The sequence below is a fragment of the Prionailurus bengalensis genome, chromosome X, assembly GCF_016509475.1.
Source record: "Prionailurus bengalensis isolate Pbe53 chromosome X, Fcat_Pben_1.1_paternal_pri, whole genome shotgun sequence".
NCBI classification, from domain to species: domain Eukaryota; kingdom Metazoa; phylum Chordata; class Mammalia; order Carnivora; family Felidae; genus Prionailurus; species Prionailurus bengalensis.
The window spans coordinates 13,642,381-13,663,419 of record NC_057361.1 but is presented as its reverse complement, the minus strand read 5'-3'; the positions used below and the strand labels follow the sequence as shown (position 1 = coordinate 13,663,419).

General features: G+C 38.8%; 1 protein-coding gene across 7 annotated transcripts in view; it reads right to left on the bottom strand.

The window, feature by feature from the left end:
* Positions 1–21,039, bottom strand: part of REPS2 (RALBP1 associated Eps domain containing 2) — a 221,226-nt gene that overhangs the window by 10,311 nt on the left and 189,876 nt on the right. For all 7 annotated transcript variants that reach the window (XM_043570309.1, XM_043570303.1, XM_043570305.1 and 4 more), the window contains one exon: positions 15,034–15,139. In XM_043570309.1, the coding sequence (XP_043426244.1) occupies positions 15,034–15,139 (106 nt within the window). The remainder of the gene's footprint in view (positions 1–15,033; positions 15,140–21,039) is intronic.

The following is a 21,039-nucleotide window of genomic DNA, read 5'->3' as shown; positions in this document are numbered from 1 at the left end:
TACCCTTATATCCTCTTTGGTGAAGTGTCTGTTCAAGTCCTTTGCCCATTTTTAAGTTGAGTTTTTGTAGTTTTGAGAGCTGTTATTGAGTTTGGAGTTCTTTAGATAATCTGGATACCATCAACTCCTTTGTCAAGCATGTGGATTGCAAATATTTTATCCCAGTCTGTAGCTTGTCTCTTAACTCTCCTGACAGTCTTTAAGGCAGAGCACAAGTTTTTAATTTTGATGAAGTACAATTTATTAATATTTTTCTGTTCTAGATTATGTTTTTGGCATCATTTCTAATACCAGGTCATGAAGATTTTTCTCTATGTTTTCTTCCAAAAAATTTTATGTCTTTATGTTTTATGTTTCCATCCATAACCCACTTCATGTTCATCTTTGTAGAAGAACTGAAGTTTTGATCAAGGTTCGTTTTTTTCCCCAAAGGGAAAGGACCCATTGTTAGAAGACAATTGTTGAAAAGACTATCCCCTTTCTTAATGAATTGATTTTGCACCTTTGTCAAAGATTGAATGGCTATATTCATGTAGTCTACTATATGACCCTCTAACCTGCTCCACTGATCTATGTATCAATCCCTCCACCAAGGCCATACTGTCTTGATTACCAAAGCCTGATACTAAAGTGATTCCTGGGGCATATGTGTGGCTCAGTCAGTTAAACATCCAACTTCAGCTCAGGTCATGATCTCATGGTTTGTGGGATCGAGCTCTATGTTGGGCTCTGCACTGACAGCAGAGAGCCCGCTTCAGATCCTCTGTCTCCCTCTCTCTCTCTCTCTCCCAAAAATACAAAAACATTAACAACAAGTGATTCGTCCAACTTTGCTCTTCTTTTCCAACTTGGTTTCAGCTATTCCAGTTTCTTGCTCCTTACATACAAAGTATAGGATTAGCTGATCTACACCTACAAAAAGTCCTGCTGACATTTTGATTGGCATTGTAGTGAATCTATAGATCACTTTGGAGAAAAATGACAGCACTACTCTGTTAAGTCTTCCAATCCACAAAAAGCAAATGTGTCTCTCCATTTATTTAGGTCTGGGCACTTTATAGTTTCCAGTATTCAGATCCTATGTGTTTTTGATGAATTTGTACCTAAGTATTTCCTTTAGAGGAGGGGGGGGCAAGATATTGTGAATGGTAGGGTTTTTCACATTTCTGTTGCCAATTATTTATTGCTTATGTATAAGAATATGATTGGTTTGTGTATGCTGACCTCGCATTCTGTAACTTAAGAAACTCAATGAGACAATGAAAATTTAAAAACCAATTCAGTTTGCAATAGTGTCACAAAATATTGGGAATAAATTTCACAAAACACATGTAATACCTGTACACTCAGAACTGCTAAGAAAAGTTTACAAGACGTAAATAATTAGAAAGATGTACTCTACCAGCAGATTGGCAGACTCAACACTGGATTTTGATCCTCCTTAAACTGATCTATATATTCAAACAAGTCTAATCATAATCCTAGCAGGCTATTTTGTAGCAAATGACACGCTGATTCTAAAACTTATATGAAACAAAGGGTCCAGAATATCCACAGGAATCTTGAAAAAGAAGAACAGGCTAAAAAAATACATGCTACCTGATTTTCTTACTCTAAAGCAACAGTGATCAAGATTGTGTGGTACTAGTATGAAGAATCAACAAATAGATTAATGCAACAGAATAAGAACCTAGAAATAAATCTATATTTATATGGTCATTAGACTTTTAACAAGGGAACCAAAGTAATCCACGGAGGAAAAGAAATGCTTTTCAACAAATGGTGCTAGATTAGATACTGACATGGGGAAAAATAAGCCTTGACCCTAATCTCAAACTATACACAAAACGTAATTCAAGGTATATAATAGACATTGGTGCAACCGCTAGGAAAAACACTATGAAAGTTTATCAAAAAATGCCAAAACTACCAGGAGTGACATCAGCATCATGGCTGTAAAAGACATGTCCCCCTTGCAACAACAATTTGGCACTCATTCATGGCAAAGTGTCTTTGTGGGAACTGTGGGACCCAGCACCGTACACTAAGAGATCCAGGAGGAGTCTCACTCAGCCACGCATTGGGTAATAGGCACACATGTTTGTCTGCTTGGTCCCAGCTCTGGACCCTGAGCTGGCCCATGAGCCAGCTCTAACCCCTCTTAGCCAGTCTGGGAGTCTCTGGAAAACTGTTTTAGACAATCACCCACAGATGACAGAGCCTTTGTAGAAGTTTAATTTCCCAGCAGGTAAGTTCTAGAACAATGCTAGAGGAAAAAAAGAGTTTGGATGCACTGGAGAGAAGGAACTGTTAGATTTTACTCATATCACCCTCCTCCATAAGGCAGCACAGTTTGGGGCCAAGAGAGATCTTCTCAGCCCATGATTTCTCCCTTGGGGGAAATAGGTGTGTGAGTACACACCCAGTTTCCCCAGCTATGTGGAACACTGCCAAAGAGGCTCAATTCTCTCTTGCCCCATTCAGAGTACTGAATTGTGAACAACATGACTGAGAGATGGAAAGTAGCTGGGAGAATGGCAGATAGGACCCTCAAAAGGCACTAAAGGAAACACGGATCCTACAAAATGTGTTGTGGGACTCCATCAAGAAGCCCACCCATGAGTCTCTGGGGATCCTCCAACTGCCCATATGGTACTTCCCAGCACACCTCTAGCCTTACTGACACACATACCCCTATCCTATAGCCAGACCCCTGTTCACACTCCCTAGGCAGCAAACTCTGGCAGGTGGCTAGCGAGCACATACAGAAAGGCTGTGCTGGCCCAAATCTGTGGGTCAGGGAGAGACCACAAAATTGAGCTTTAGCGCCACCTTTGAGAAAACAAAAGAGAGGCTGCTAGCACTTGACCTGGTGTTTTGTAGGATCAGGAGGAGACGGCATACAAGCTTAATAATTCTGCCACAAGAGGGAGCAAGAAATGTCAGGCAGATACATCCATAAAGGTCTAAGAAAGCCTCAGAATCCCTAGCAGGACTGATGAAACATATTTCTTTCCTGAAGGCAGTTTATAAAGACTGGAAGAAGGGACTGCTACTTCAAATATGAATACAGCAATGCAAAATTTCAAGGAACATGAAAAATCGAGGAAACCTGACACCACCAAAATATTGCAGCAATTTCCAGTAACCAATCCCAAAGACATGGAGATGTGTGGTTTACCTGATAAAGAATTTAAAATAGCTCTTTTAAGAAAACTCAGTGAGCTACAAGGAAACACAAAAAGACAAAATCTGGAAAACTACATTATACAAACAAAAGGAGAAGTTTAACAAAGAGAAATCATAAAAAAAGAACCAAACAGGAATTCTGGAGCTGAAGAATGAATGAAATGAAAATTGCAATAGAGAGTAAAAACATCAGAATGGATCAAACAGAAAAAAGAATCTATGAGACTGAAGACAGAAACTTTAAAATTGTACAGTCAGAAGAGGAAAAAAAAAAGAATCAACAAGAGTGAAGACAACAAACATTATAGGGTACCATCAAAAGAAATAACTTATGATTTGCTAGACTTCCAGAAGTTGAAAAGAGATGGGGACAGAAAGCTTACTTAAATAAAGGCTGAGAACTTCCCCAAACTGGGGAGAGATATGGATCCCAGTTCACAAAGCTCATAGATCACCAGACTCAAAGAGATCCTCTTCAAGACTCATTATGATAAAACTATCAAATATCAAAGAAAGACCATCTTAAAAGCAGCAAAAAATAAGAAGTCTGTAACTTACAAGTGAACCCACAAAAGGCTATCTCAGCAAGCACCTTACAGACAGGCCAGGCCAGAGTGGGATGAAAAGGTGCTGAAAGGAAAAAAAACTGCCAACCAAGAATACTCTATTTGGCAAAGTAATCCTTCAGAAATGAAGAAGAATTCAACATTTTCCCAGAAAAACAAAAGCTGAATGTGTTCATCAACACTAGACCAGTGTTGCCAAGAAAGGTAGAAAGGAGTCCTTCAAGCTGAAACGAAAGAATGCTAATCAGCAACATGAAAACATAAAAAAATTAAACATACTGGTAAAGATAAGAATAAAACTGGTAAGATTCAGAATATTCTAATGCTGTAATATGAAGGGGTTAACCACTTAACTCTATTACAAGGTAAAAGGACAAAAGAATTAAAAATATCTGTAGCTACTTACAAATCAATATGATACATCATACATTAACAAGAGGAAGGATAAAAACCATATGATTTTCTCAATAGATGCAAAAAACAGATTTGACAAAGGACAACATCCATTCATGATAAAAACTCCCAACAAAGTGGGTTTAGAGGGAACATACCTCAAAATAATAAAGGCGATATATGAAAAACCCACAGCTAACATCATACACAATGGTGACAAACTGAAAGCATTACCTCTAAGATCAGGAACAAGACAAGGATGTCTACTCTAGCCACTTTTATTCAACATAGTACTGGAAGTCTTAGCTGCATCACTCAGACAAAAAGAAATAAAAGGCATCCAAAGTGGTAAAAATGAAGCAAAACCGCCACTATTTGCAGATAAGTATACTATACATAGAAGACCCTAAAGACAACACCAAAAAAATGTTAGAATAAATGAATTCAGCAAAGTTTCAGAATACAAAATTGATATACAGAAATCTCTTGCATTTCTAAATATTAACAATGAGGTAGCAGAAAGAAAAATTAAGAAAACAACCCCACTGACATTTGCATAAGAATAAAATACCTAGGAATGAAATTAGCCAAAGAGGTGAAAAACCTATACTCTGAAAACTATAAGACACTGATGAAAGAGATTGAAGATGACAAAAATAAATGGAGGGATATTCCATGCTCATGGATTGGGTGAACAAATATTGCTAAAATGTCCAAACTACCCAAAGCAATCTACAGATTCAATGCAATCTCTATCAAAATACCAACAGCATTAAAAAAAATTTTTTTTAACGTTTATTTATTTTTGAGAGAGAGAGACAGCGTGAGCAGGGGAGGGGCAAAGAAAGAGGAAGACATAGAATTTGAAGCAGGTTCCAGGCTTTGAGCTGTCAGTACACAGCCTGATGCGGGGTTCAAATTCACAAACCGCGAGATTATGACCTGAGCTGAAGCTGGACGCTTAACTGACTAAGCCACCCAGGCGCCCCCCAACAGCATTTTTCAAAGAACTAGAACAAATAATCCAAAATTCATATGGAATCACAGAAGATCTTGAATAACAAAAGCAAACTTGAGAAAGAAGAACAAAGCCGGGGGTATCACAATCCCAGATTTCAAGATACACTACAAAACTGTAGTAATCAAAACAGTATGGTACAGGCACAAAACCAGACACATAGATCAATGACCAGAATAGAGAGCCCCGAAATAAACGCATGCTTATACAGTCAATTAATTTATGACAAAGGAGGCAAGAATATCCACTGGGAAAACGTCTCTTCAATAAATGGTGTTGGGAAAACGGGACAGCTACATGCCAAAGGATGAAACTGGACCACTTTCTTACACTATACACAAAAATAAATAAAAAATGTACTAAGACCTCAATGTGGGACCTGAAACCATAAAATTCCTCAAAGAAAACATAGGCAGTAATCTCTTGGATATTAGCCTTAGCAACATTTATGGATATATCTCTGCAGACAAGGGAAACAAAAGCAAAAATAAACTATTAGGACTATATCAAAATAAAAAGTTTTTGCACAGCAAAGAAAACCATCAACAAGACAAAAAGGCAACCTACTGAGTAAGAGAGGATATTTGCAAATGATTTATCTGATGAGGGGTTAATATTCAAAATATATAAAGAACTTATACAACTCAATGCCAAACAAAACAAAATCCAATCCAATTAAAAAAATGGACAGAGGACCTAAATAGACATTTTTTTAAAAAAGACATACAAATGACCATCAGACACATTAAAAGATGTTCAACACCACTAATCATCTGAGAAAAGCAAATCAAAACCACAATGAGATATCACCTTATACCTGTCAGAATGGCTACAATCAAAAAGAAAAAACAAGTGTTGCCGAAGACGTGAAGAAAAAGGAACGCTCACGCACTGTTAGTGAGAATGTAAACTGGTGCAGCCACTATGCAAAACAATATGAAGGTTCCTCAAAAAATGTAAAATTGTAAGTCAGAGAGAGACAAATACAGTTATGATTTTACTCTTATGTGGAACTTAAGAAATAAAATAGATGAGTATAGGGGAAGGGAAGAAAAATAAAGTAAGACAAAAACAGAAAGGCAAACCATAAGAGACTCTTAAATATAGAGAACTGAGGGTTGCTAGAGGGGAAATGGGTGGAGGGATGGGCTAAATGGGTGATGGGCCTTAAGGAGGGCACTTGTTGGGATGAGCACTGGGGGCTGTATGTAAGTGATGAAGCACTGGGTTCTACTCCTGAAACCAATATGACACTGTATGTTAACTAACTTGAATTTAAAATGAATGAATTAGGGGTGCCTGGGTGGCTCAGTCGGTTGAGCGACCAACTTCAGCTCAGGTCATGACCTCATGGTTTTTGAGTTCGAGCCCCGCGTCAGGTTCTGTGCTGACAGCTCAGAGCCTGGAGCCTGCTTCGGATTCTGTGTCTCCCTCTCTCTCTGCCCCTCCCCCACTTGTGCTCTGTCTCTATCTCAGAAATAAATAAACATTAATTAATTAATTAATTAATTAATTAATTAAAATGAAGGAATAAGAAATAGAACTACCATACAATCCAGTAATTCCAATATTCAATATTTACCCAAAGTAAATAAAAAACACTAATTTGAAAAGTTATATATGCACCCCTAAGTTTACTGCAGCATTATTTACAATAGCCAAGATATAGAAGCAACTCAAGTGTCCATTGACAGATGAATGGATAAAGATGTAAGATACACACACACACACACACACACACACACACACACACACACAGGAATATTACACAGTCATAAAAAATGAATGAAATCCTGCCATTTGCAACATGGATGGACCTAGAGGGTATAATGCTAAGTGAAATAAGTCAGATAGAGAATGACAAATACCATATGATACTACTTATATGTGAAATCTAAAAAATAAAGCAAATGAACAAACGAAAAAACAGATCCTTAAATACACAGAATAAACTGGTGGTTGCCAGAGAGGAGGTGAGTAGAAGGATGGGCAAAATAGGTGAAATGGGTTAAGAGGTACAAAATTCCAGTTATAAAATAAATAAGTCATGGAGATGAAAAGTACAGCACAGGCAATAGAGTCAATAATACTACAATAGCACTGTATGGGGCCAGATGGTGACTACACTTGTGGTGGTGAGTGCTGAGTAATATATAGAATTGTAAAATCACTATGCTATACACCTGAAACTAATATAACATTGTATGTCAGTTATACTTCAACAATAAAAAAAATAAAAAGCGGGGCGCCTGGGTGGCTCAGTCAGTTGGGCAACCAACTTTGGCTCAGGTCATGATCTCGCAGTCTGAGAGTTTGCGCCCCGCATCGGGCTCTGTGCTGACAGCTCAGAGCCTGGAGCCTGTTTCAGATTCTGTGTCTCCGTCTCTCTCTGACCCTCCCCCGTTCATGCTCTCTCTCTGTCTCAAAAATAAATCAACATTTAAAAAAAAAAAAAAAAAAAAAAAAAAAAAAAAGCAAATCAGTATCTTATGTAGAAGCAGAGTGCCAAAGGTGCTGGAGACTTGGTGTTACTCCTCCTCTGCTCTGTCCTGTGGTAACTAAGTGACCGGGAGCCAGTCACACAGATTTCAAGGGCCTTTCTATGCCCATCTGTCAAAGGAGGGTGTCCAGGCTCCCTTAAAGCTCTGAAATTCTGATTTAGAATGATAAAAATCAGGACCTAAGACATTAATAGCCACAACTTTAGAGAGACTAGCATCCAGTTAATACTTTAAGAAAATAAAGTGAGATAGTAACTTTTAACAGGAACCACAGGAAGAGTATCTCTATAATTAAGGCAATAAAAAAACTTTTTTTACAAAAATGCTACAGCTACAATAATTTGCTAATGGATACACAATATAAAAAGAAGTTGTGACATCAAAAATGCAAATGGGGAGAGTAAAAGGGTGGAGTCTTTATATGCAAAGTTAAGTTGTTATCAGCATAAAACAGACTGTTATAGCTGTGAGACGTTTTATATAAGCCTCACAGTCATTGCAAAGTGAAAACTTATAGTAAATTCACAAAGATAAACAGAAGACAATCCAAGCATACCAATGGAGAAAAATCATCAATTCACAAAAGAAGGCAGTAAGTGAGGAAAAAGGAACTAGGAAACAGCCAGAAAAAAATAAGATGGCATTAGTAAGTCCTTACCTATCAATAATTACTTTTAATGTAAATGAATTAAATCCTCCAATCAAAAGGTATAAAGTAGCTAAAAAACAAACCCAACTATATGTTATCTACAAGGGACTCACTTCAGCTTTATGGTCACACACAAGGCTCAAAGTGAAGGGATGAGAAAGGGTAATTCATGCAAATAAAAAACCCAGAGAGCAGGGTGGCTATACTTAAAATCAGACAAAACAGACTTTAAACCAAAAACCATAACAAGAGGCAAAGAAGGTCATTATTTAATGTTTAGGGGTTAATTCATCAAGAAAATATAACAATCGTAAATACATATGTACCCAACATCAGAGCACCTAAATATATTAAGCAAATAACAGATCTGAAGGGAGAAATAGATGCATATATCATCCAGACAGAAAATCAGTAAGGAAACGTTGAACTTGAGCTATACTTTAGACCAAATGGACCTAACAGACATATAAAGAACATTCTATCCAGCAGCAGCAGCAGCAGCAGAATACATATTCTTTTCAAGTGCCACTCTCCAGGATAGATCATGATAGGTCACAAAACAAGTCCTAGAAAACTTAAAAAGATTGAAATCATACCAAGTATTGTTTCTGATCACAATATTATGAAACTAGAAATCAATTAACAGGAAGAAAGCTGGAAAATTCATAAATATGTGGAAACTAACACTCCTGAATAACCAATAAGTCAAAAAAGAAATCAAAAGTTATCTTGAAACAAATGAAAATGGAAATACAACATACCAAAAGAAATGACCAACAGATACATAAAAAGATGCCCAACATCAGCAATCACCAAGGAAATGTAAATCAAAACCACAATAGGAGATCCCCTCACACCTGTCAAAATGACTATTATCAAAAAGGTAAGAGATAAGTGTTGGCAAAAATGTGGAGAAAAGGGAATCCTTGTGCACTGTTGGCAGGACTGTAAATTGGCCACCATGGAAAAAACAGTATGGAGGTTCCTCAATATTAAAAGAACCATCATCTGATCCACCAATCCCACTTCTGGGTATCCAAATGAAAAAAAAAAATCAGGATTTCTAAGGGGTATCTGCATGTTCACCACAGCGTTATTTACAATAGGCAAGATATGGGAACGTTAGGGTCTGTCTACAAATGAATGGATAAAGATGCAGCACATACATACAGTGGAGTCTTACTCAGCCATAAGAAAGAAGGAAACCCTACCCTTTGTGACAGAGATGGACCCTGTGGGCACTACACCAGGGGAAATAAGTCAGACAGAGAAAGGTAAATATTGTATGATATCACCTGTGTGTGGAATGTAAAAGCCAAATGCATAGAAACAGAAAATAGAATGGCAGTTGCCAGGGACTTGGGGGAAATGGAGAGATGTTGATCAAGGGTGCAAACTTCCAATTGTAAGATGAGTAAGTTCTAGGGATCTAATGTACACACGATAATTACAATTAACACTACTGTATTACATACCTGAAAGTTGCCAAGAGAGTAAATCTTAAATGTTCTCACCACAGAAAAGAACTAATAATTATGTGAGGTGATAAAGGCATTAATTAACGATACCATGATAATCATATTTCAATATGTCAATGTATCAAATCAACATGTTGTATACCTTAAAACTACACAGTGGTATATGTCAATTATATCTCAATAAAGCTGAAAAAAAAAACAGAACTACCATATGATCCAGCTTCTGGGTATATATCCAAAGGAGTTAAAATCAGTACCTTGAAGACACATCTGTACTCTCATGCTCACGGTAGCATTATTCACGGTAGCCAAGACATGGAAGGAACCTAAATGTCTACCAATGGACAAATGGATAAAGAAAATGTATATATGTACAATGGAATATTACTGAGCCTTAAAAAAGAAAGAAATTCAGCCGTTTGCAACAACATAGATAAACCCGCAGGACATTATGGTAAGGGAAATAAGCCAGACACAGAAGGGCAAATGCTAACTGACACCATTCATATGAGCAATCTATAATAGTCAGACTCCGAAAAGGAGAGTGCAGAATGGTGGTGGTCAGGGACTGGGGGAAATGCAGAGACACTATTCAAAGGGTACAAAGTTTCAGTCATACAGGATGAGTAAAGCCTAGAGATCTATACAGCATAGTGCCTACAATTAATTATACTGTAGTGTATAATTAAAAATTTGCTAAGAGGGTAGATCTTACGTTAAACATTCTTATCACATACACAAAATAATAAGAGAGAAAGAGAGAGAGAGGAGGGAACTTGTAGAGGTGATGGATAGTTTTATGGCATAAATTGTAGTGATGGGTCCATGGATATATAATTATCTCCAAACTGTATGTGTCATGTTGCATACACTAAATATTCACAGCTTTTTGTGTGTCAATCATACCTCAGTAGTTTAAATAATTATCTTAAGACCTAAAAGTAAAAACTAAAACAATAAAGCCTTTAAGAGAAAACATAAGAGACTAGATTCATTATTTAGATGTAGGCAGTTTCCTTATATAGGAAAAAAAAAACCAAAAAAATGATAAATTAGACTTTATGGAAATTAAAAACTTCTGTTCATGAAAAGATACAGTTAAGAAAATGAATAAGCAAAACAAAGACTGCAAGATAACATTTATAAAACAGGTATCTGACAAAGGACTAGTAGTAACCAAGATAATATAAAAAGCATCTGCCTAGGGGCACCTGGGTGGCTCAGTCGGTTGAGTGTCCAACTGTGGCTCAGGTCATAATCTCGCAGTTTGTGAGTTCGAGGCCTGCAGTGGGCTCTGCGCTGATGGCACAGAGCCTGCTTCGGATCATCTGTCTCCCTCTCTCTCTGCCCCTCCCCCACTTCTTCTCTCCCTCTCTCTCTCTCAAAAATAAACATTAAAAAAAATCTACCTACAACTCCACAAAAACAATTTTTAAAATGGGCAAATACAGTACAACCTTGGGTTGCAAGTAACTTGTTCTGCGAGTGTTCCTCAAAACGAGCAAACATTTCTAATAAATTTTAACTTGATAAATGAGCGATGTCTTGCAATACAACTAGTATGTGACGCCCAATGTCACATGATCAGAACTGAGCCAATGGTTCTTCTCTCTCTGGCTAGCTTGGTGTGGATTGTGGATGATCATCTCCCATGCTTGGATGCTCAGATGTTCTGTCTTAGGCCACAGTGTTCGGCAGAAATCAGTGATTTTTCAGAACGCTGGAAGGAGCCCACAACTGGCACTAGTGTATTTTTTGTCACTTCAAAGCACCTATGGACGGTCCTTTGCTTTTCCAGACAAGAGTAAGCTTAGGAATGCTCTGCTTCATTCTAGGTCAGGCTGCCTGCAGATACAGACCCTTTCCTCTGCTGCCTTCCTGTCAATTACATTAACTACAGTCTATGACAAGAGTTGATTAATACTGTACTGTAGTCAACATCTGTTAGTAATAGTAAAAGTCGTCCTACTCAATAACCCTCCTCTCTCTGGTCTCCCTCACACCAGCCATGAAGGTTTTCAAAGGTAAGTGAAGGTTAACTTCTTTATTTTTCTTTATATTTTGTATTTTATTTATTATTTTGTATTATATTACAGTATTGCAATCATTTTTATATGAATATTTTTGTGTTGTGGAATAAATCATCTGAGTTTTCATTATTTCTTATGGGGAAATGTGCTCTGATATATAAGTGCTTTGGATCACAAGCATGTTTCCAGAACGAATTATGCTCACAAACCAAGGTTTTACTGTATTTTGAAGACACTTTATAAAATAAAATACATGAAAGATAAATAATTGCAATAAAAAAGTGCTCGGCAAAATTATGCATCAAGGAGACACAAAATAAAAACTACATAACCACAGGATCAACTAAAATTAAAAGAACAACACTGGGGCACCTGGGTGGCTCAGTTTGTTGAGAGTCCAACTCTGGATTTGAGCTCAGGTCATGATCCCAGGGTTGTGGGATCAAGCCCCGCATTGGGCTCAGCACTGAGTATTGAGCCTACTTAAGATTCTCTCCCTCTCTCCCTCTGCCCCCTCCCCCACTCGTGCGCACTCGCTCTCTAAAAAGAAAAAGACCGCCACCAAATGTCAGCAAGGATGTGGAACAATGGGAACTCTCATGCTCTACATGGACGAGTACAAAATGCTTAAATCACTTTGGGAAAAGCTCCATTAGTTTCTAATAAAACTAATCACATACACGTACCACATTACCTACTAATCCAAATCTTGGGGATTTCCTCAAGAGAAATGAGAATATATTTCCACACAAAGACTTACTCCAGAGTGTCATTTTCTTCAAAATAGCCAAAAACTGGAAACAGCTCAGGTGTCCATTAATAGGATAACTCATTAATAACTGATAACCAAATTGTGACACCATCACTGAATGGAATACTATCCATCAGTAAAAAGGAACGGACAAGCAATATAAATCAATCTCAAAAATGTAATACTAAGTGAAATAAGCTTTACACAAAAGTACACATTGGAGGACACCATTTATATAAAGTTACAGAATAAGCAACACTATGGCATCACAAAGTAAGAACTGTGTGAGTGGCAGGAATTGACTGGGAAGGAGCATGAGGCAGCCCCCTGGGGTAATGATAATGTTCTAAATCTCGATAGGGGTTTGGGTTCCGTAAGTATATGCATTTGTAAAAAACTGAGCAAATACACATTTAAGATTCCCGCATTCATTTCATGGAAAACTTACATCATCAGAAAAACCTGTAAAAATACTGAATTCTAGTTAATGATATGCATGTTGCAAGCTAGGGGATGCAAACAGATGTCTGCAATGTACTTAAAAATACATTAGGGGCGCCTGGGTGGCTCAGTCAGTTAAGCGTCCGACTTCAGCTCAGGTCACGATCTCACGGTCTGCGAGTTCGAGCCCCGTGTCGGGCTCTGGGCTGATGGCTCAGAGCCTGGAGCCTGCTTCCAATTCTGTGTCTCCCTCTCTCTCTGCCCCTCCCCCATTCATGCTGTGTCTCTCTCTGTCTCAAAAATAAATAAACGTTAAAAAAAAATACGTTAAAAACAGTGGCATCTGGGTGGCTCAGTCAGTTAGGTGTCCGGCTCTTGATCGGCTCAGGTCATGATCTCATGGTTTGTGAGATTGAGCCCCACGTGGGGCTATGCAGAACCTCCCTCTCTCCCTCTTTCTCTGCCCCTCCCCTCCTCGTGCTCGCTCTCTCTCAAAATAAATAAACATTTAAAAAATGTTAGACATAAGACAGACAGAGACATAGATACATGATAAAACAAGTATGCTAAAATGTTAAAAAGAGGTGGCTATGAAAGTATTTACCATAGGATTCTTCCAACTTTCCTGTAAGCTTGAAAATGTTCATAATAAAATACTGGGGCAAAGGGAAGAATAATACAACAGAAATCAAAGAAGGAAGAAATAGCAGAGAATGCTAAGGAAGAAACACCAGGAAGGGAAGGAATAGAAAGAACACGAGAAAAGTATTAAACCCCAAAACCAGTGAGAAAAGCAATGCCAGAGAAGGCAATAGTCCATTGTGTAGAATTCTTCTGAAAATTCAAGTAGTACTGAAACAGCCCATTGGATTTGGTCATAGGAGGGGTGTGAATGGAGGAGAGTGAAGCCACACTGAAGCGGAGAGAGAGAAAGCTGTTGGTGAGGAAGTAGAGTAAGAAGAAACCTAGCTGGGAAGGAGACCAGGGAGCTGGGGCTGCAGCTGGAGAAGGATGCGAGAAGACCAAGGACAATACTGGTGCGTGTGGATGTGGATGGCAACGACGCAGTAGAGAATCAGGGCACGTAGGAGGTAGAACCGTGTCCCCCAAAACGATATGCTTCAGTCCTAACCCCCAGCACCTGTAAATGTGACCTTATAGGACCTTTGTGGATGTGATTTAATTAAAATGAGGTTATGCTAAATTAGAGAAGGCCCTAATTCAAGGACTGGTGTCCCTATAAGAAGAGGACACAGTAAGAGGAGGAATTTGGACACAGATCCAGAGACAACGCCATGTGGCAGTGGAAACAGATATTGGAGTGATACATCTAGAAGCCAAGGAATGCCCAGGATTGCCAGCAACTACCAGAAGCTGGGAAGCAAGAAGGATTCTCCCCTAGAGCCTGCTGATAGAGCATAGCCCTGCTGACACCTGGACTTCAGACTTCGAGCCTCCAGAGTTGTGAGAAGTGATTTCTGTGACTTTAAGCCACCGAGTTTGTAGTACTTCGTTACGATGGTGCTGGGAAACTAACACAGGAGAGATGAAGGGAAAAGAGCAAGCGGTGATAAGGACAGGGATCATGTCCTTGAGAAGGTGCCATGGAACCACTTCCAAAGTGCTCAGGGGAGGGGTTGGGCCTTTGATAGTTATCAGGGCCACCCTCTTCGGCCTAAAGAAGTATAGAATCATTCAGGGAGGATCTAAACGATCAAGGGTTTATCCAGAAGCTTTGGACAAAGAAGAATGCTTCAGACAGCCTTTGTAATAGATTTTCTGTCCGTTTAACGAACACACGATATGCAGCCTGCAACATTCAAGTGACTAGTCTTCCTCTAAACATACGAGAATCAACCCATGAAACTTAAGTGCAGCAATTCTCTGCCTTCCAAAAGAAGTTTGAGAACAAAGATGAAAGTCTTACCAACAGGAACAGAAGCCAGTGCGCGGCCAAGGGGCAAAACAAAACCACCACACAGAAAGCTTGGTGATCCACATTCGGGAAGCCCCTTACCTTGAGCTGCTGCTGGAGTTCACTGTTCAACCGGGCCAGCACCGCGTTTGCCTCTTTATTTTTGCGGATAGCAGTTTGAATAGCCTTCTTCTGTTTGGAAGACTGTCTATAAAAAAGCACAAACAGTTCAGTGAACTAGAACCCAGAGGTCCAGACCCTTGTGGGTCCAAACACTCGGATTCATGGGAAGTGCTAAACGAACAAGGGACCAATGTCACAGGGTTCCAAAAATAAAATCATACATTCACAGACAGGCAGCAGGCAGGTGCACACCAAATGAAACAAATTTGTCGGGATCAATTATTTACACCTGAAGTAATTCCCATTTTATAACTTGAAGAAAAGCTGTGAATTGGACCTTTTCAAACCTCGCATTCCATTTATTCCCAGACAATTTAATAAGTATTTCTTCCTGACAAACCACATTAACTAGAATGCCCTTTTTGTGTAAGCATTAATGGCATTTAAAAGACCTGCAGGTGGCCCCTGTGGACAAGTCTGAAGGAAATGAATAGAAGAACATTCTCTTTAGCAAAAATCCTACATTAACTTAGCCAGCCTGTATAACTCTCCTTCATTTCTTCATTGTTAGGCATAAACGCTTGAGTGTATGTGAGTATGCTCACATGTGTGCGTTCACCAGCACACATCTGTGGCACTGAGGAAAACAGAAATGTTTTAATACCAGTATCCCCAAATTAAGTCAATAGTAAATTCACAGAGCAGGTATAACTAGGGTGACCACATGTTCCACTTTGCCCATTACAGTCTCTGCTTACACTGCTTGCCTGGCCCTAATTATTCTCAGAACCCTCTTTCTCTTTCAAAGCTGTCTACAGTTGGGATGATAAATCAACGTGACTGCATAACCTATAGCCCTATATCCCACCGCAAAAAATACTGAATTCTCAGAGGAAAAAAAAAAAACCCAGACATATTTGTGATCAGTGAGAGGTGGGTTCTAGGTGAGAGCAACTCAGCCAGAGTTGCTGGCTGTGGAGACAGCGACCACTGTGGAGATCTGATTAATATTCGCTGAGAATGTACACTATGGTACCCACTCTGCTACCATCTGCAGAAGGCATACTCCCTTCCCCAACAAGTTTAAAGATGAATTTTTTTCCATCCATAAACAGGCATGGAAGAGGCTTTAAAATCTACGTTTAGAAAGATAAGGATTGACCTTCCGGTTTCAGGACAACATAGAGTAGACACACTTCTCTCTACCCACCAAGTACAGTTAAAATCCTGGACATGATATATAAAACAAACACATAAGATTACTTGAAAAAGGGGCACCTGGGTGGCTCAGTCAGTTAACCGTCTGACTCTCGATTTTGGCTCAGGTCATGATCTCACAGTTGTGAGAATGAACCCCACGTTGGGCTCTGCACTGACCACACAGAGCCTACTTGGGATTCTCTCTCTCTCCCTCTCCCTCTGCCCCTCCTTCTCTCTCCCTCTCTTTCTACTCCTCCCTCTCCCCTCCCCCTCTCCTCCCCCTCTCCCTCAAAATAAATAAACTTAAAAAAAAAAAAAAAGATTACTCCAAAAAGTGAAGAAGGCAAACCAGCTAGGGAACTTGGTACCCAGGGAAATACAAAGCAGTGAATTCCCTGAGTTTTCTTTTTTGCTTCATATATTCCAGACTAGATAGTGGAGAAGTCAGAAATCCATAAATGCCAATAAGGGCAGACATAAAAAAGCACCTTCCACCAAGCCCAAACGCTGCTCTCTCTAGTGAAATGACTTGGAAGGGGGCAGCCTAGCAAGACGTAAATTAGGCAAAGTATCTCTCCTGGAGATAGATGCAAAATCTTTTAATAAAATATTAACAAATTGAGGGGCGCCTGGGTGGCGCAGTCGGTTAAGCGTCCGACTTCAGCCAGGTCACGATCTCGCGGTCCGTGAGTTCGAGCCCTGCGTCAGGCTCTGGGCTGATGGCTCGGAGCCTGGAGCCTGTTTCCGATTCTGTGTCTCCCTCTCTCTCTGCGCCTCCCCCGTTCATGCTCTGTCTCTCTCTGTCCCAAAAATAAAAAAAAAATTAAAAAAATTTAAAAAAAAAGTGTTTTAAAAAAAAATATTAACAAATTGAATTTATCAATATATTTAAATACTATACGCCATGACCAAGAGAGTTTTATTCCAGAGATGCAAGACTGATTTAATATTCAAAAGTCAATCAGTATAATCCACCATCCTGACAGTTGAAAGAAAAAACTCACATGATTGTATCAACCGATATAGAAAAAGCACCGGTTAAAACTCAATACCCATTTCATGATAAAAACTCTCAGAAAACTGTGAATAGAGGCCAAACTGCTCAACTTGATGAAGAATTTCTACAAAAAAAGCCACAGCTAACATCATACATAATGAAAAACTGAAGGCTTTCCCCCTAAGATGAAGAACAAAGCAAGGATTTCTACTCTCATTATTATTTTCAACACAGTGCTAGAAGTCCTAGCTAGCACAATAATTCAAGAAAAAGAAATAAAAGGCACACATATTGGAAAGAATGAAACTGTCACTATCTGCCGATGACATGATGACCTATATAGAAAATTCCATGGAATCTATAAAAAAAAATTCTCAGAACTATTATTTCAGCAAGAATAGAAGTGAGTTTGGAGGACAGAAGATTAACATACAAAAATCAATAGAGTTTTGATACAGTAACAATGAATACTTGGGGGAAAATACAGTATCACTTACAAAGCTTCAAACAGAAATTCTTAGATATATCAAAACAGATACAAGATTTACATACTGACTTTATTCCACTGGATATTCTTTCCTGCTTTGTCAAAGTCTAGTTGGCCATATGTTTGTGGGTCCATTTCTGGGTTCTCTATTCTGTTCCATTGATCCGAGTATCTGTTTTTGTGCCATTACCATACTGTCTTGATGTTTACAGCTTTGGAATACAGCTTGAAGTCCGGGATTGTGATGTCTCCTGCTTTGGTTTTCTTTTTCAAGATTGCTTTGGCTAGTCTGGGTCTTTTCTGGTTCCATACAGATTTTAGGATTGTTTGTTCTAGCTCTGTGAAGAATGCTGGTGTTATTTTGATAAGTATTGCATTGAATATGTAGATTGCTTTGGGTAGTATTAACATTTTAACAATATTTGTTCTTCCTATCCAGGAGTCCAGGAGCATGGATCTTGCCATTCGCAACTACGTGGATGGAACTAGAGGGTATTATTGCTAAGCAAAATTGGTCACAGAAAGACAAATATCACAGGACTTCACTCATATGAGGACTTCAAGATACAAAACAGATGAACATAAGGGAAGGGAAGCAAAAATCATATAAAAACAGGGAGGGGGACAAAACCTAAGAGACTCTTATGTCCAACCAAACATGGAGAACAAACAGAGGGTTATTGGAGGGGTTGTGGGAGGGGGGATGGGCTAAAATGGGTAAGGGGCATTAAGAAATATACTCCTGAAATCATTATGGGTCTATTTGCTAACTTGGATGTAAATTAGATAAATAAATAAAATGGTAAAAAAAAAAAAGATTTACATGCTGAAAACTATGCAACACTAATGAAAAATTAGAATCAAAATAAATAGAGAAATATTTATCATGTTCATGGATTGGATGACTCAACATAGTAAAGATATCAACTCTCCCCGGGTTGATACAAAGGTTAACATAATTCCTACTGAAATCTCAGCAAGATTTTTGTAGATCAATACAAAATTACTCTAAAACTTACATGGAAGGTCAGAGGAATCAGAATAGCTAAAACAATTCTAAAAGATCCTAATAAAGTGGGAGAAATAGACATTTTATTATAGAGCTATAGTAATCAAGTAAATAAGTAATGAAGACAGGAATCAGTACTGTGTGGCATTGGCAAGAGGAAAAGACACATAGATCAGCCAAACAGAACAGAGAACCCAGAAACAGATTCACATTGGTACAACTTAGTTTTGACAGATGTGCAAATGTAAGTCAATGGAGCAAGAATAGTCTTTTCAACCAACAGGGCTGAAGCAGTTCAACATCCACAAGCCAAAAAAAAAAGGGAAAAGCACCCTGACCTAATGGATCCAGCAAGTTAAATATAAAGTGTAAAATTACAAAACTTTTAGAAGAAAAGACATGAGAAAATCTTTAGGACCTAGGGCTTGGTGAAGAGTTTTAGATGCGACAAAAAAAGCACAATCCATACAAGAAAAAAAAAAAATCAATAAGCTGGACTTCTTCGAAATTTTAAGAGCTTTCACACTACAAAAGACTGTTAAAGAGGATGAAATGACAAGCTACAGACTGAGAGAAAATATATTCAAAACACGTATCTGACCATTTATATGTATTTAAAACACATAAGGAACTCTCAAATCTCAACAACAAAAAACAATTCAATTAGAAAACGGGCAAAGGACTTCAAGAGACGTTACCAAAGAGGATATATGATGACAAATACACACATGAAAGGACGCTTGACATCACTAGCCATTAGGGAAATGCAAATTAAGACCACAATAGGATAGAACTACACACCTATTTGAACAGCTAAAGTAAAAAAAATAGTGACAATACCAAATGCTGGTGAGGATGTGGACACACTGCACCTGCCACACATTGCCGGTGGAAATGTAAAATGGTAGAGCCATTTTGGAAAACGGCGTGGCAGGTTCTTTAAAAACTAAACATATACTCAACACACAACCCAGCAGTCACATTCTTGGACATTTATACCAGAGAAATCAAAAGTTATGTACACATGAGAACCTGTACACAAGATGCTCATAGTAGCTTTATTTACAATTCTGAACTAGACACAACCAAAACGTCTCTCAACAGGCAAATGGCTCAACAGACTGTAGTACATCCATACCACAGAATACAGCTTAGCAGTGTGGACTGAGATACATAACTTGGATGTCAAGGGACTGTGCCAAGTGAAAAAAAGCCAAACTCACAAGGTCACATGCTGTGCGATTCTATTTATATAATATTCTCAAAATGATAAAACTATAGATAGGGGAAACAGATCAATCGTTGCCAGGGGTAAGGAATGGTGAGGAGGACGGGGTAGGTCTGACTTCTGTACCTTGATTACAGTGGTGGTTACAAGACTCTACACATGGGATTAAATGACACAGAACTACACATACACTATCCCAATGCCAGTTTCCTGGTTTTGATATTGTACTACAGTTGGGTAAAATGTTATCCATTAGGAGAAACTAGGCGAAAGAACACAGGACTGGGGCACCTGGATGGCTCAGTCGGTTAAGCACCTGAGCTTGGCTCAGGTCATGATCTCGTGGTTTGAGAGTTTGAGCCCCGCATCGGGCTTGCTGCTGTCAGCACAGAGCCTACTTCGGATCCTCTGTCCCCCTCTCTCTGCCCCTCACCTACTTGCATGTGCGTTCACTCTGTCTTGCTCTCTCAAAAATAAAACATTAAAAAAAAAGATACACAGGACTGTTCTGTACAGTTTTTGTAATTTCTTGTGAATCTGTAATTATTTCAAAATAAAAAGTTTAAAAAAAGATGTTGATCAGAACTTGATGTCCCTCTTTAAACTACCACATTATGTGTGCTCAGTTCCTAACAGTTTCCTCCTTCTTTGGGAACTGTCTCCATCTCCTCCCACCTCCTCCACTGGGATGGGCCCCTGGCAGGCAGTCATATTTGTCTTAAGAAAACCTTCACCTCTATTTTGACCCTTGAGTGGATGCTGGCCCATGCTGAGCTGACCAAATTCTCCCTCCAAAGGATCTGGGTTATGGCTAATAGTTCAGTTCAGCCTGGGCCCAGCACAGAGAGAAAGTAATCTCTGGAGTTGTAGTTGCTTGAGGAGTCTTCACAGATAAAAATGTCAAAAACACCCTAAGAAAATTGAGAGGAATGAGAAGGCACCCCAAAGGGTTTGCAATCTTCTCTTTCAACCCACTCCTAATCCTGCCACGGATATCTATGAGTCACCCCTATATTCTTATAATAAAGAGAATGGTTTTGCTACCTCAAGTTGCTTTTTATCAT